The 13,883-nt window shown below is 39.3% G+C and overlaps 1 protein-coding gene across 1 annotated transcript in view; it reads left to right on the top strand.

Moving 5' to 3' along the window:
* The first annotated feature begins 2,079 nt into the window (after positions 1-2,079).
* The window catches only part of Fig4 (FIG4 phosphoinositide 5-phosphatase), a 115,608-nt gene continuing 103,804 nt past the window's right edge, over positions 2,080-13,883 (top strand). Inside the window, exon 1 of the mRNA XM_042674922.1 lies at positions 2,080-2,327. Coding sequence (XP_042530856.1) covers positions 2,262-2,327 — 66 coding nt within the window. The 5' untranslated portion in view covers positions 2,080-2,261. The remainder of the gene's footprint in view (positions 2,328-13,883) is intronic.

Raw genomic sequence — 13,883 nt, forward strand, 5'->3', positions numbered from 1 at the left:
ACGCTTATAAGAATATATTCAGAAATATTTTCGGAAATGTTTTGCTATTCCGAGCTATTAAGTAGGTTTGTAAGCCCATAAGCCACAATTTTAAACATTTATCTATAAAAACTAAGTTTTCAATTCATAGTATTTGCTAGAGTGAATCAGTAACAAAGTAGGTCTTTTATAAAAGAATCACTACTATATATTTATTTTAGAAAGTTTGTAATCTCTCAATTCCGAATCTTCAACATAACAGCTAATAACATTTTATTATGTGCTAATTAAAAATTTTTGTTTTGAGCCGGGTGCTGGTGGATCATCCTCATAAACCTGGCTACTCAAGAACGTGAGATCTGAGGATCTTGGTTCGAAGCCAGCTCACACAGGAAAGTGTGTGAGATTCTTAACTCCAACATACTACACAGAAAAAGCTGGAAGTGGCTTTGTGGCTTAAATGGTGGCGCGCTAGCTTGGGGGAAAAAATGCTCAGGGACAGCATCTAAGCCGAGTTCAAGTCCCAGGGACAGCATCTAAGCCAAGTTCAAGTCCCAGGACGGGCAAACCAAAAAGTATTATTATTATTATTAAATGTTTATTACTTTTTGCTGTTGAGACATCTCTAGTGGCGGATTCTGAGGTTTACAGGCATTGATGGGAAACCCAATACTTTCCCTTAGATAGGTTAGCCGCCACTCCAGGACATCTCACATTAGTCTTTGAAAGTGGATTTATGTAATAAGCACTCAAACCTCAGTACCTCAACAAAAAGGGGGGTGGTGGAGTGGGGAGGGTAGGGAGTTTCATGAAAAGATCTTGCAAGAAAAAAGATCTTGCAAGAAAAGTAACTGGCAAGGGGCGTGGGGGGGGGGTCCCTGCAGAAAGTGAGATTCTGTTCAAAGGCCGGTCAAGTAACAAGTCCCTCCGGGCGGCGGGCAACACCCCCCTGGCACCGGGTAACGCGTTCTTTCACTCACCTGTCCCCAGCGGACCCCTCAGCGGCCACCAGCACAGGCTCTGGGATCTGTTGGGCGGTTGCTGTGGAAACCCGCCGGCTGAGCTCAGGTTCCCCGAGGGCGGGGCCTCAGCAGGCGGGGCTGCCTTTCACTGTGCATTTTTATTCGAAATAATTTGCTGTTGTATCTAATTGTGTATGCATAGGCATTATAGACTCTTTGCATAAGTGTGGAGAGTGATGTTGCGTTGTCCATTTATGTCCCTGTACATTAAATGGCTACCACTACCCTCCTCTCCCTTTGCACTACAGTCCTATTTTAGAATTTACAGATGGTTAGTCTTACGCACAAAACGTGGAAAACTCCAACTTATCCACACTGAGATAATTAAGAAAAATGTCTAGGATCATATAGTCATTATACACTAAGACTCTCCTAAGAATAAAGTATGCAACGAAAGGAGGATGGGAGAAACCACAGTACTCAGTGAAGGACAGCCAGATTGCAAGTTTCTAGGGGGGAATATATATATATATATACACACACATACGTTCATATATGTATACATTCAACTTCTGCTATATATTACATATTATATGTAATTTATAATAATATATGCCAGAAGTTGAATGTATATAAGTTGAATGTATGTATATATAATATGTATTATATATGGCAGAAGTTGAATGCAAGGGAAGAAATATATACATATATTTTATATATATATATATATATATATATATATATATACAAACATAGATATTCATTCAACTTCTGCCAGAAGTTGAATATATGGCAGAAGTCGAATGCAAAGGAAGACAAAGAGCTGCCTAGGAACAGGTGTATTCTGAACCATGGGGAAGCTGCTTCAAGAGGAGCAACCCAATCCTAAATATTCCCCCCTTTTTTCCTTCGGGACGAGCGGAACTAGAAAACGAATTCTCAGGTTTTTCTCCACCCGCATTTTTTTTCTCGCCCTCAACAAACATGGCGCCGCCGGCTTCCTTCCCCAGCAGTACGCAGGTCTTGAGAGCCTCTCTACACTAAGCTCTCGATGGTATGCCCTCCAGTTCCGCCCCTTCGTTCCTGGGCGGGGCTTGTCGGAGGGCGGGGCGAGGAATCCGGAAACGCCTGAGCGCCTGCGGGTGGCCTGGACAGCTTTAGTGAGGGGAGCGAGTTTCTCAGTTGGAGCTGGTGTGCGGGGTTTGAGGGTTCTGAAGAATCTGAGGTGTCTTCTCGCTGTCTCTTGGGGGCGGGGCGACAGCTGCCACCGCCTGGGCCGCGGCCTAGCGCCCTCTTGTGGGGCCCCTTGTGTCCCCCGCCATGCCCACGGCCGCGGCCCCCATCATCAGCTCGGTGCAGAAGCTGGTTCTGTACGAGACCCGAGCTGTGAGTACCGGCGGGGAGCGCGCGGCGGGAGGGGTTTGCGGCCGCTCGTGTGGAGTTCCAGGGCCGAGGCCGCACCCCGCGTGGGTGGGGGTCCCAGGGCCGAGGCCGCACCCCACCTGCTCTCCCTCTTTCCAGGCTTCCCCCGGGGCAGGGGCCTCGGCTCGCGGTGCTTTCGCACCTAGGGTCAACTGCGTTTGCAGGCTCACGCTTGCACTTGTAGGTCCTGTGAGCACACCTGCAAACAGGTGCTCTCGAGCTTCGCGGTGAGTTAGTTGTCGGATCTCTCCCTCTCTCCCTCTCCCTCCCCCTCCCTCTTCCTCTCTCTCCCTTCCTCCCTCACCCCTCCAGTCTCTGTCTCTGTCTGACCCCCCCCCCCCCCCCCCCCCCCGCTTTCAAAAGTCTGAAAGTTTCTTGAGTTCACTAGTTATTCTACAGACAGGGGCATGAAAAAAAAAAACCCAGACCTTTTCTGTTTTCCTAGTCCATCGTTGTGATTCTTGCGAATTACGTGTACACTTATTGCTGATTTCTTTGGTTTTCTCTCTCTTATTTCCTCTAAGGAAATAAAAGAAAAAGCGTATCTTTGTTTTGCTAGTTTGGGTAACATTTTTTTCTTTTCTTTTCACTTGACTTTTTCAACATGGCATTTAATTTTAAAAATTAGTTTTTACAAGTATTACTTCATACGGTCATGTAAATAGCAGTAGCAGGCTTTCGAATTTTTTTTTTTTTAATGATTAAGTTCCCCAATTTAGGTAATGGTGTTTATGGAAAACTTCATACTTTGTCATTTCTCTGTTGAGAAAACAAAGTTTATATAGTATAGCTTTTCTAAGTTGTGTGGGAGAATGTCTTATAAGGAACATTCATTCAGTGAAATTTAGGTTGTCCTCACTGGAGGACTAACAAGAAATCACTTAGCTTGAGTTTCTCATTTATAATACAGAGTGTAGAATTGTTAGTTCTGAGATAATTAGATCCAGACCAGAGGATGAAATTATTTAACACACTGAGCCATTTTTACATTGGAACAAAACTTTGTATTTTTGTAAAATGTGCTGGTTAATGTCTAGTTAGAAACAGAAGAAGAATGTTCAGGAAACTTAATATTCCTGAAGCTGTGATGTTAGTGCTCTTTCTAAAGCATTATTTGTAGTATAATCATTTTCCCCCCAGAAATCATCAGTGGTCTCCCTAATTTAACATCAATTCAGTAAACATTTATTGAGGATCATAAACCTTACTGTGTCTTATTCTTGGTTAAAATTGGTCCTGGCATCACAGCTCTGATATATTAACTTTCAAACAGTTGGTGATCAATAAATGCTGGATAAGAGGGTTTAACGAAGAGTTCTGTATTCTAGAACTCAGACATTACCCCTTTTCATGCACTTAAGTAATGGAAACCAACTCTGGCCAACTTAAAGATGAAAGGACTCAATGACCCATTGTGTACAATTACTGGAGGTTGGAAATTCAGCAGCCTCTGGGAAAGTAGAAACAAGATGTAGGCTTGAGGACCTCCCCAGTGCTGCCCCAAACAGCATACACACTTGGAGAATCAGCTTGACAGTCTCTCAGCCTCTGGTGGACAAGTTACAAAGGCTGTCAGTTACTTGCTAACCCCTTTCCTTACAGGGAATGCTGCAGTTGGTCAGCCATCTGCTGCATTGAAACTCTGAACCTAGTTTCTTATTAGTTAAGTAGGGATTTCTTTTTCTTTCCTTTTCTTTTCTTTCTTTTATTTTATTTTTTTTTGTTGGTCATGGGGGCTGGACTCTGGGCTTGGATGCTGTGTCCCTCAGCACTTCAGCTCAAGGCTAATGCCCTACCACTTGAACTACAGCACCACTTCTGGCTTTTTCTGCTTATGTGGTGCTGAAGAATCGAACCCAGGGCCTCATGCATGTGAGGCAAGCACTCTACCACTGAGCCACCTTCCCAGCCCTTTTCTTTCCTTTTCTTAAAAAAAAAATTGTGACTTAAAAATATATATGTAGAAAAAAAGCTTTGAGTCATAAACTCAAAGTTTTAGGGATATCACACAAAAAGGCAAACAATTATAGTAACAATTATAACACAATATATGTTATTAATGGAAAAATAATTTGCATTAGGTTGTGATCATGAGCATAGTAACTAGTATAGGATTTTTATTGTTTGTTTTATTGAAGTTTGAATTCAGAGCCTGTGCTTGCATAGGCAGGGGCTCTACCACTTGAGCCACATCACAACCCTTTTTACTTTCGTTAGTATTATTTTTTTAATAGGGTCTCACTTTTTGCCTAGACTGAAATCTTGCTGTTTACTCTTTCTGCAAAGTGACATGAGCCCAATGTACTTAGCTTTTATTGGTTGAACATAGGTCTTTCCAGCTTTTTCCTTGGGTTGTCTGGAGACTGCCTGATATTCTCTGACTGCAATTCTCTCAGTCTTTGTCTACGAAGTAACTAGGATTATAGGCATTACCCTCTGTGCCTGATTGTCATTTCTTTATCCTTCATCTGTATATGTCATTTCCTTTATTTGCTTCCTATGGTCAATTACATTTATTCTTTTTCAAATGTTAAGACTTGAATTTTGGGAATATACCCTACATAGCCATGCCTTATAATTGTTTACTAGAATATGTGCTGATATTTTGTCCAGATTTTTGACTTTAGGTTTAGTATATTTTCAATTTTAGGATATTTCCATTCATATGCATGGATCAGACTGAGGGCCATCTGCTATAAGAGTTCTAAGAAGTAAGGAAACTAGATATGACCCTATTATCATTTTCTTTAACATCTTTGTGCTATTTTTCCATAAGACTAGCTCCTTATAAACTTAGTTGGGAAATACTCTGTTTATTTCCTGAAAGTGATTATATAAGATTGACATTTTTTTCAGTGTTTGTTGGAATTTACTAGTGAAACATTTGGATTTGAAGTTTTATGATAATAAATCTATTTCTAGAACAGATGCAGGGCTACATAGATTTTTAGTGGATCTTGAATTAGTTTACATAGATTATGTTTTGTCAAGCCCATTTCTTCTCAGTTGTTGAACGTGCTGCCATCCAATTGTTCTTAATGTTCTCTTTTTAAAAATATATTTGTAGGATTTCCCTCTTCCATTCCTGTTTTTGTAATGATGGAGCCATAGAGTTTTCAGCATAATAGGCTTATGTTCTTATGAGTTACATCCTTAGCCCTTTGGTATTTTGTGTTCTTTTTTTTAAAAAAAATATTTTTGTAAAGATGCTGTCCAGAGGGGTTATAGTTACACGAGCAAGGTAATGAATACATTTCTTATCTAGCATTGTTACCTTCTCCTTTTTTTTCCCCTACCATCCCTTTCCTCCCCACCTCCCCAACTCCTCCCCGACCTTGCAAAGTTGTAAAGTTCATTTTCAACTAGTGTCTTGTACATCTCATTGTTACAATGAGTCATCCTGTATCCTTATTTCAGCATTTTGTTATTTCCTTTCCCCTCCCCAAATTAGAAAAACGTATATAGAAGATGCAGGACACCGGAATCAAATACAGTGACAACAGGGGTTATACCGTTGAGGAAGAACATATAAAGAGACAAAAAAAATCACATAGTACATTATATGTACATTAAAAAGAACAACAAGAAAGATAAAAATCTCTTGTGTCCCTATCTTTGGGTTCATTTCTCTTAGCATCAGGTTGTATGGTCATACGTATATAGCTTTTGTCCTCTTCTGCTTGTCCTAGACATATACTAGTTATTGCAGATAAGGGAAACCATGGGACCTATGTTTCTTTGAGTCTGGTGGTATTTTGTGTTCTTTCTTACTTATTTATTGATCCTTTTAATAATTTGAAAAATAACTAACTTTTGGCTTAATATTCACCACTATTTGTTTCCTAGTTAATCAGTTTCTTCTCTTAGGCTTATTATTTTTTTCTTATGCATTTTGGATCAATCAGTGTTTTAATTCATTTGGGATGCTGTAATCACAGTGCCATGAACTAGGCAGTAAGCACATATTTTCAAAATTTGAGAGTCTGGGAAGTTGAGAATGAAGGCTCTCACAGGTTAGTGTCTGGTGAACGCCCTCACATGGTTAAGGGCTGGATTGACTCCTTCAGCCCCTTTTAATAATCGTTATCAATTCCATTCAGCAGGGATTTTTCCTGTGACTTTATACTTCCTTACAACTTAATACTGTTGCCTCAGGGATTAGATTTCAGTCTATGAATGGGGGAAGGCATCGCTAATATTTATATCATAGCATATGGTTTATCTTTCTCTGGTTTCACAGGCAGATCCTTGACTTAACTTTTTTTTTTTCTAATATGAAGCATTTAGAAACTGTAAACCTAAATTAGTCAAAAGCTTCATGACAGATGGGGAAGTATTAGTAACCAGAGCCACAGATAAAGTAGTATATCCTTAGATGTATTTTTTTTTAACCCACAAAAGGGGAAGGTATCTTAGCTTTGCAGTAAGTAGCCATTTTATATGCCAAACAGACAAGGGCTGCCTGAAAGTGTGCTTTGTAAGGGAAAAAGTTAGGATAATCTTTACTCTTAGAGCTCAGAAGTGTGTGTGTGTGTGTGTGTGTGTGTGTGTGTGTGTGTGTGTGTGTGTGTGTGTGTATTTACTGCCATATTCCAAAATGATTTATGGAAGTTACCCACCTGGCAGACCATGCAAAGTAGAGTAAAATAAATAGAGCCCCACCATGAGGAATATACCTTACTTACTTAGTTTTGGTTTGTCTTATGAGGAAAGAGAAAACCATACAGCATGTGGTTGCCTAAGGGAGTGGAGCAGGGAACCAAAAGATATGGAGTGGAAGAGAGTTGCCTAGTGATGATTATTGCAGGTTTAGACGGTGTGGGCACTTTATTCTACAGCACATTTGAAGCTATCCTATGACTACAGTACTGAATCTCTACCAGGTGGACTTGGATATCCCTTTAGGCTGAGATGTACTTCCTGGCCCTGGATTGTGTCTTCCATTGTTGGGATTGCTTGACTGAAGTAGGTGACAGGTCTGCAGTACTGTTAGACTGAGAAATAACTTCAGGATGTTCTTTAAAAATAATGCATTTAGTCTAAAAGTTCAAGTGAAGTTTAACATTAATTGAAGCTGTCCTACAACCTAAACTTTCTTCCCTTTCAAGAAGTCTGATTATCTTCCCTCAGATTACTAGTGAATGAGTGATTAATTAGCCTGTCATTATAAAAGGAAATAATTATGTTAGTAGATACTGAATTTCCATTAAGTGGAATTTCTATTGTATTTCTTTTGGATTCTTAGTATATATTTTAAAAACACATTCAATTTTATTCTAAGACACTGCTGTTAAAGCCTCATACTGAAACTTTAAGCTTTTCTTAAAAATTTTAGCCTATTCCTTTTGGCACTTAACTTTAAGAAGAGTGTGCTTGGGTTATTTTTTATTTCAATGTCTTGTTATATGGTTTTTCTTTTAGTATTCTAATTCATCTTAACTCCTGCCAAACCAGTATCCCTCAAACTGTCTCCATCAGTGTTATTTCTTTTTTTTTTGGTCGGTCGTGAGGCTTGAACTCTGGGCTTGGGTGCTGTCCCTGTGCTCAAGGCGAGCTCAAGGCGCGCACTCTTGAGCTACAGCACCACTTCCGGTTTTCTAGTAGTTTATTGGAGGTAAGAGTCTCACGGACTTTCCTGCCCGGCCTGGCTTTGAACCGCGATCCTCAGATCTCAGCCTCCTGAGTGGCTAGGATTACAGGCATGAGCCACCGGCGCCCTGCTCAGTGTTGTTTCTTAAGCATCTGTTTGCGTGAAATACATGGTGACACTGATGAATGCCTGGCTTATGGGGATCTCTCATGTTCCCGTAGCTGCTGTATTTCTTTCCTTGTTGTCTTGACATTTTATTTCTCTTCATTACTATGGGCCTGCCACTACTTTAGACTGCTAGTATTTTATACGACTTTCCTTCTTCCTAAATCCCCAGTCCTGACTATGAATTTATTAGAAACCTAGCCTTAGATTCCCCCAGATATGTAAAGCTTTTTTTTAAACTCACTCACAAACCATAGGAATTGTTCAGCTTTCATCTGGAAGCAGCGGATCAGTCTGGGCTGGCTGTTTCCCAGGCTGCAGCACAGTTGCCATCCTGGACCCTCTTCACCATCATCATGTTTCCTCTTTCTCACTATTTTCCTGGACCATATCCATTTCTGTTTCTTGATTTATACCATTTGGTGAAGTACTTCTCTCAGTTGTTTCCTGAGAAAGTGTCATGGAAAATAATTGTTTAAACTTGTACATGTTTCAGAAGTCCTTATGCTGCCTTGTAAGGTTAAAATAAATCTTCCTCTATAAATTTGAAGGCATATGTCCATGTTTTCTAGTGTGGTTCCTCAGAGTTCCTAATGGTACGTGTTCTTGATCTTTAGTTTGGAGCTTTGATTTTTCTTCTTCAGAAACTTCTATCTTCTTTTTTGTGCTACTTTTTATCTTCTTCAGGATAGTCCAGAGCTATCAGGTGCCAACAATTTCTATGCCTTTTGAAGCTTTTGGGGTGTGTGTGTGTGTGTGTGTGTGTGTGTAAATTGGATTGCTTCTTTATATCTCTACTGCCACTGTAGGACTCAGCTTTGTTGAGCACTCTTTTCAGTTTCAGGTTACCATTATGGATATGATTATCACTGTAGTTTTGCTTCTCTCCTTCAGTCCTCTGTTGTCCTTGTTTCTATAAGAAACACAAAAATGGTTTTAATAACATGCTTGAGAGGAAAAAAAGGGTTCACTCTTCCCCCATTATCTGGAATTACCCCATTTGCTCTTCAACCAGCTCTGTAGTGCATTTAGGCCCCACTTGTTACTGAGAATGCCACAAAAATGCCACTCGTAAGCATCTGTTGTCAGGTGCTTTGATGCTTCTTAGTACAGTTGGTGTAGCCAGCTGTGTGTCCTCTGTCCTTTCCTAGCCAGTCTTCTCCCATTGCTTCAGAGTCTGACCTGTGTTCACTGGCTGTTCCTCTCAGCTTCTTAGCTACTTGTGTCTCCAAATTTAGCTTCTCAGTAATAGGGCTCTTCAGGGTGGTTTCTTGGGTCTTGATTTTTTTGTTGTTGTTGTTGGTTGCGGGGCTTGAACTCAGCCTGGGTGCTGTCCCTCAGCTCTTCAGCTCAAGGCCAGTGCTCTACCAATTGAGCTACAGTGCTACTTCCAGTTTTCTGGTGGTTAATTGGAGATGAGAGTCTCACTGACGTTTCTGCCTGGGCTGGCTCTGAACCATGATCCTCAGAGCTCAGCCTTCTGAGTAGCTAGGATTACAGGCATGAGCCACCAGCGCCCAGCTTGGGTCTTGATTTTTGTCTTTATTATCTGTTATTCCTTCATCATCCCTAGAGTGTGTAACTCAGTCCTCTGGCTTCAAATGTAGGTATGTGCTAATGGTACCACCTGAAGTCTCTCTCCTGAGTTTCAGAGTCATTTATCTCATGGACATCTTGTGAACTGGGCTCTTTTTCAATCATCTCTCTGTTGCTAAGTGGCTCCATTTATTGCTCAAACAAAAGTAATTAAATTTATTATTCCCTTTTCTGACCCAACCCATCAAATACTAGTGCCAAAATACATCTTCTAGTTTACCTTTACTCCCCATGTCGCTAGCCTAGTGCTTGACCCTTAGGAGGCCTTCACTAGTAAATGCTCAAGTGAATGCAAGACATCAGCAGAAAACCAAGGTTAAGGAGGGGACTATTCTAGATTAAAAGGTATGAAAAATGACATAGTAGCCTAATGCAATACGAACCTCAGTTCGATTCTTGTTTTAAAAACCTAGTTACAGAGGATATTGTATGGACACGGGGGAAATTTGAACATGAATTGTATCTCATTATTGTATCAATGGTATTATGAATATTGGGGTCATTCTTAGTTTTAGAAATACAGTTGAGGTTTCTAGGGGGTAATGTGTTAAGATATCTGCATTCATTTCTAATGGGTCAGAAGAAAAAGTTTTATGAGGAGGAAAGCAGGAAGAAAAGAAATGCATCAAAATATCCAAATTTAATGAATATAGAGGAACAGCATATGGATATACGTTGTACTGTTTTATTGTCTCACTAGGTTTGAATTTTTTTCAAAATAAAAAATGGGAAAAAAAAATCAATGGAGAAAAATTTCATGAAAAGGTATCTGAGAGAAAATTTTAAGCTGTTATAAGCTGAGGTCGGTTTTAAAGCATACTATTAAATGTAACGAAGTCTAAGTTGTACATAATTACAGTGTTGGTATATTTAATGAGGAGGAAATAAAACCCAGTAGAATAAATAAAGCCTCTCTAGAAAAAAATTTTAGAAAGGTGTGAAAGTAGATTTCTAGTGGCCGCCAGAGGGCAGTGCAGACAGTAATTCTGTTGTCCACAGCCAGTCTACTGAAAACCTGCAGTACTGGCTCCACATGAGGTCGCTATTCTTTGTACAAACATTTTTTAGGGTCTTTGGACCATTTAAACAGTTTTAGAAGGAGTGTATGTAGATAGTTATACTTTTCCCATTTCTTTCTCCCCACTCAGATCTGCTTTTAAATTCTGTGGGTTTTTAGCTTTTGGCTCTTCTTTCTAACTCATGGACTCTGGACGGATCTGAATATTGGAGTGAAGATCTTCCACTATGCATATGTTTCAAAGGCCAATAATACATTATCCCCTAGCAAGTCAGGATCCATATCTTTTTTTTTTTTAGAACAAACTGTCAAATCATGATCTTATTATAGTTAACCTTTAGATTTCCTAGAACTATAAAAGTTCTAACTTCATTTGAGAATTACTGTTATATGCCTCCTTATTGAGTCGACTCAGTTTCATCATTCTGTATCTTTAACCAGATGTGTTATGTGTAAATTAGGTGTAGTTACAGAAATGTGCCCAGTATATTAAAAGATTACACTGTATAGGTGGCTGTTCTTCTAACACTTACCCAGTGCCTAGAGAGATAGATTGTATCAGTAGACTTAGAAATGTAAAGTTCTTAACTTTAAAATTTAACCAGTAGACTTAGAAATTTAAATTTAAAGTGGAAGTTATTAGAGAGTTAGCCCCAGGCTCTTGAGATATGTAAAATAAGATGAAGAGAGAAGGCCAGCCTCAAAGAAATGGGCTTTGGTAAGAAGTAGAGCCAGATATCAACAAAAGTGCTTTGGGCTGAGAGGCACACAAGTGATGAATGAGGATTATTTCAGGTAGAAATACTTGGAGGCTTTGCTTATACTGTCTTTGCTCAGTATACAAAGTTCTGTGTACAGGACTTCAAGGCTAAGCATCAGGATAATACCAGCCTCTCTTGATAGCTTGCTCTGACCTGACCCAAGGAGTTAAGTACTTTTCCTGTGTTCTCTTTGTATCCAGTTCAAATGTCTTAATAGCACATGATTCATGATTGTTAATCCGCATGCTTGTCTCCCCTGTGACTAACAGGTTGGTGCATTTATTTCCCCCATTCTGTTTCTGTTTTGGTCCTGCATATGTGTTCCTCCCTTTGGAATATACTCTTTTTAAATCCTGCCCCCCCAAAAAATACAGTGGCTCTCTGACATCCTTAAAAGTAAATGAGAAAAAGAAATATCCATTGTGTACCTTCTTTCTATTGAGTTCCTACTCACTGTTAGGTGTTTTGTAAGCATTTTCTCATGTAATTTTGTTTTTTTTTTCATACAAACATAGAAAGCTTCTTTCCTTTTAGATCTTAGTGCTTGCTCTCCTAGAAGCTGTTTATCTTCAAGCCTCTATACGGCTCATAAAGTAGCTCTTTCTTCCTGTCTTTGTGATGGTAGTAAGAGTTTAAACTCAGAGCCTTGTACTTGCTAGCCTTGTGTGTTATCATTGCTCCACACTTCTAGCCCTCTCATTCACTGGTTAGTTTAAGGATAGGGCCTTACTTCCCACCTGCACACCTGCCTGGGCTACACAGTCCACTTACCATAGGCTTCCTGTCAATGCTGGGATCACAGGCGTGGGCCGCCTTGTGGAACTTAGCTTCCCTGTAGGTGGACTTTTCAGTGATGGCTGGCCTGTCATTGTGATCCTCCCAGTCTCAGACTCCCAGCAATGGGTTGGAAAAAGGGGGGGTCTTACTTAGTTTTCTGCCTGAGCTGGCATTCTTCCCATTCTGTCTCCCAAGTATTTAGGATTAAGAGATTGAATCACCAGGGCCTGGTTTAGTAGCTCCTTTTTCTGCCAGCAAGTATGAATTTATTCCAAGTTATTGCTCTCTCTCAGTGGTAGGATGGGTCTCAGGGACAGGAATGAGCTAAGGTATGATGGAGCTTTCTTGACTTCTTCCTTCTCTGTTCTTCCTGTCCTTCTACTGCTCCCTCAGTAAAATGAGTCCATTTACTGGATGTCCCAACTTAGTTTTTAATTTTTTTATTATAATTGCTTTCTTTCTAACTCATTGTAACTGGCAGTGTTCTCTAGATCCTGTTTCTTTTAGGAGGTGTGGGATTGAGTGTTTTGCTTAGTCTTGAGAAAGGGCTAATCATCTGTTAACATATGTTTTTGCTCTTCATAAGACCTGTATAAACATATGTCATGAGTTGCTTAACAACAGGGACACATACTGGAATGCATCAATGATTTCATCATTTCCTGAACATCATGAAGTGTACTTGCACAAACTAAGATAGCTAATTGATATAATCTAGTGGGATCTCAATCATGGTCCTTCCTTGGCTAAAATGTTATATATAGTGTAGTTAGCAACAATAAAAATTCCATTTATTTCTGTAGATTTAGTGGTAAAAAACCATGCAATCAGGTGTTAGTATTCTGAAATGCTGTCAAATCTAAAAATCATATCCATTCTTGAAAGTTCATTTCTAGTCTCCACTCTGTTATTTTCTTTATCTATTAATCCACATAAATCTTTCCTTCCCTCATTTTTCCTATGTTGTACATTCTTCAGTTTGTCCACTGATATAGATTAAATTTTATGCATTATTATTATTTAATTTTTCTTGATATTTAGTTACTTTGTATATTTCTATCTTACAGGACCACTGAGATGGTAAAACACCAGTGGATTGTGGGCAACATTTTCTCAGTGTTAGCAATGTTCAAATATCATGTCCTTTTTAGAGGACATATTTGAAGCAAAATGTATTTATGTAATTTATTTTTGTTAATGTATTTTTAAAATTACTTCCTTAAAAGTAATTTTAAAATAATTCACCCAGAACTGGGAATATGGCTTGGTGGCCTAGCACATGCTTAGTATGTGTGAGACTCTGGATTTGATTCCAGCGTCAACACACACACATACACAGACACACACACACACACACATTATCTCATTTAGTTTTTCTGAATTAGATAGAAAAAATTTTCCCTTAAGTATGTGATTATTTTTCCCCATGTTTTTATTATCCATATAATTCTCAGTATTCATTTAAGACTAATGTTACTGTAATCTGGTACAATGCTTCAAGGAAATGTTTCAAGAAAGACAGAATACCAATTATTTCCTGTAGCTTTTATATAAAAGGCCATTTGAGAAGGTACAACCATTTAAATCTTTTGTAGGATTGTGGGGTGAATTTT

The sequence above is a fragment of the Dipodomys spectabilis genome, unplaced genomic scaffold (assembly GCF_019054845.1).
Source record: "Dipodomys spectabilis isolate Male_0828 unplaced genomic scaffold, ASM1905484v1 ptg000001l, whole genome shotgun sequence".
Taxonomy (NCBI): domain Eukaryota; kingdom Metazoa; phylum Chordata; class Mammalia; order Rodentia; family Heteromyidae; genus Dipodomys; species Dipodomys spectabilis.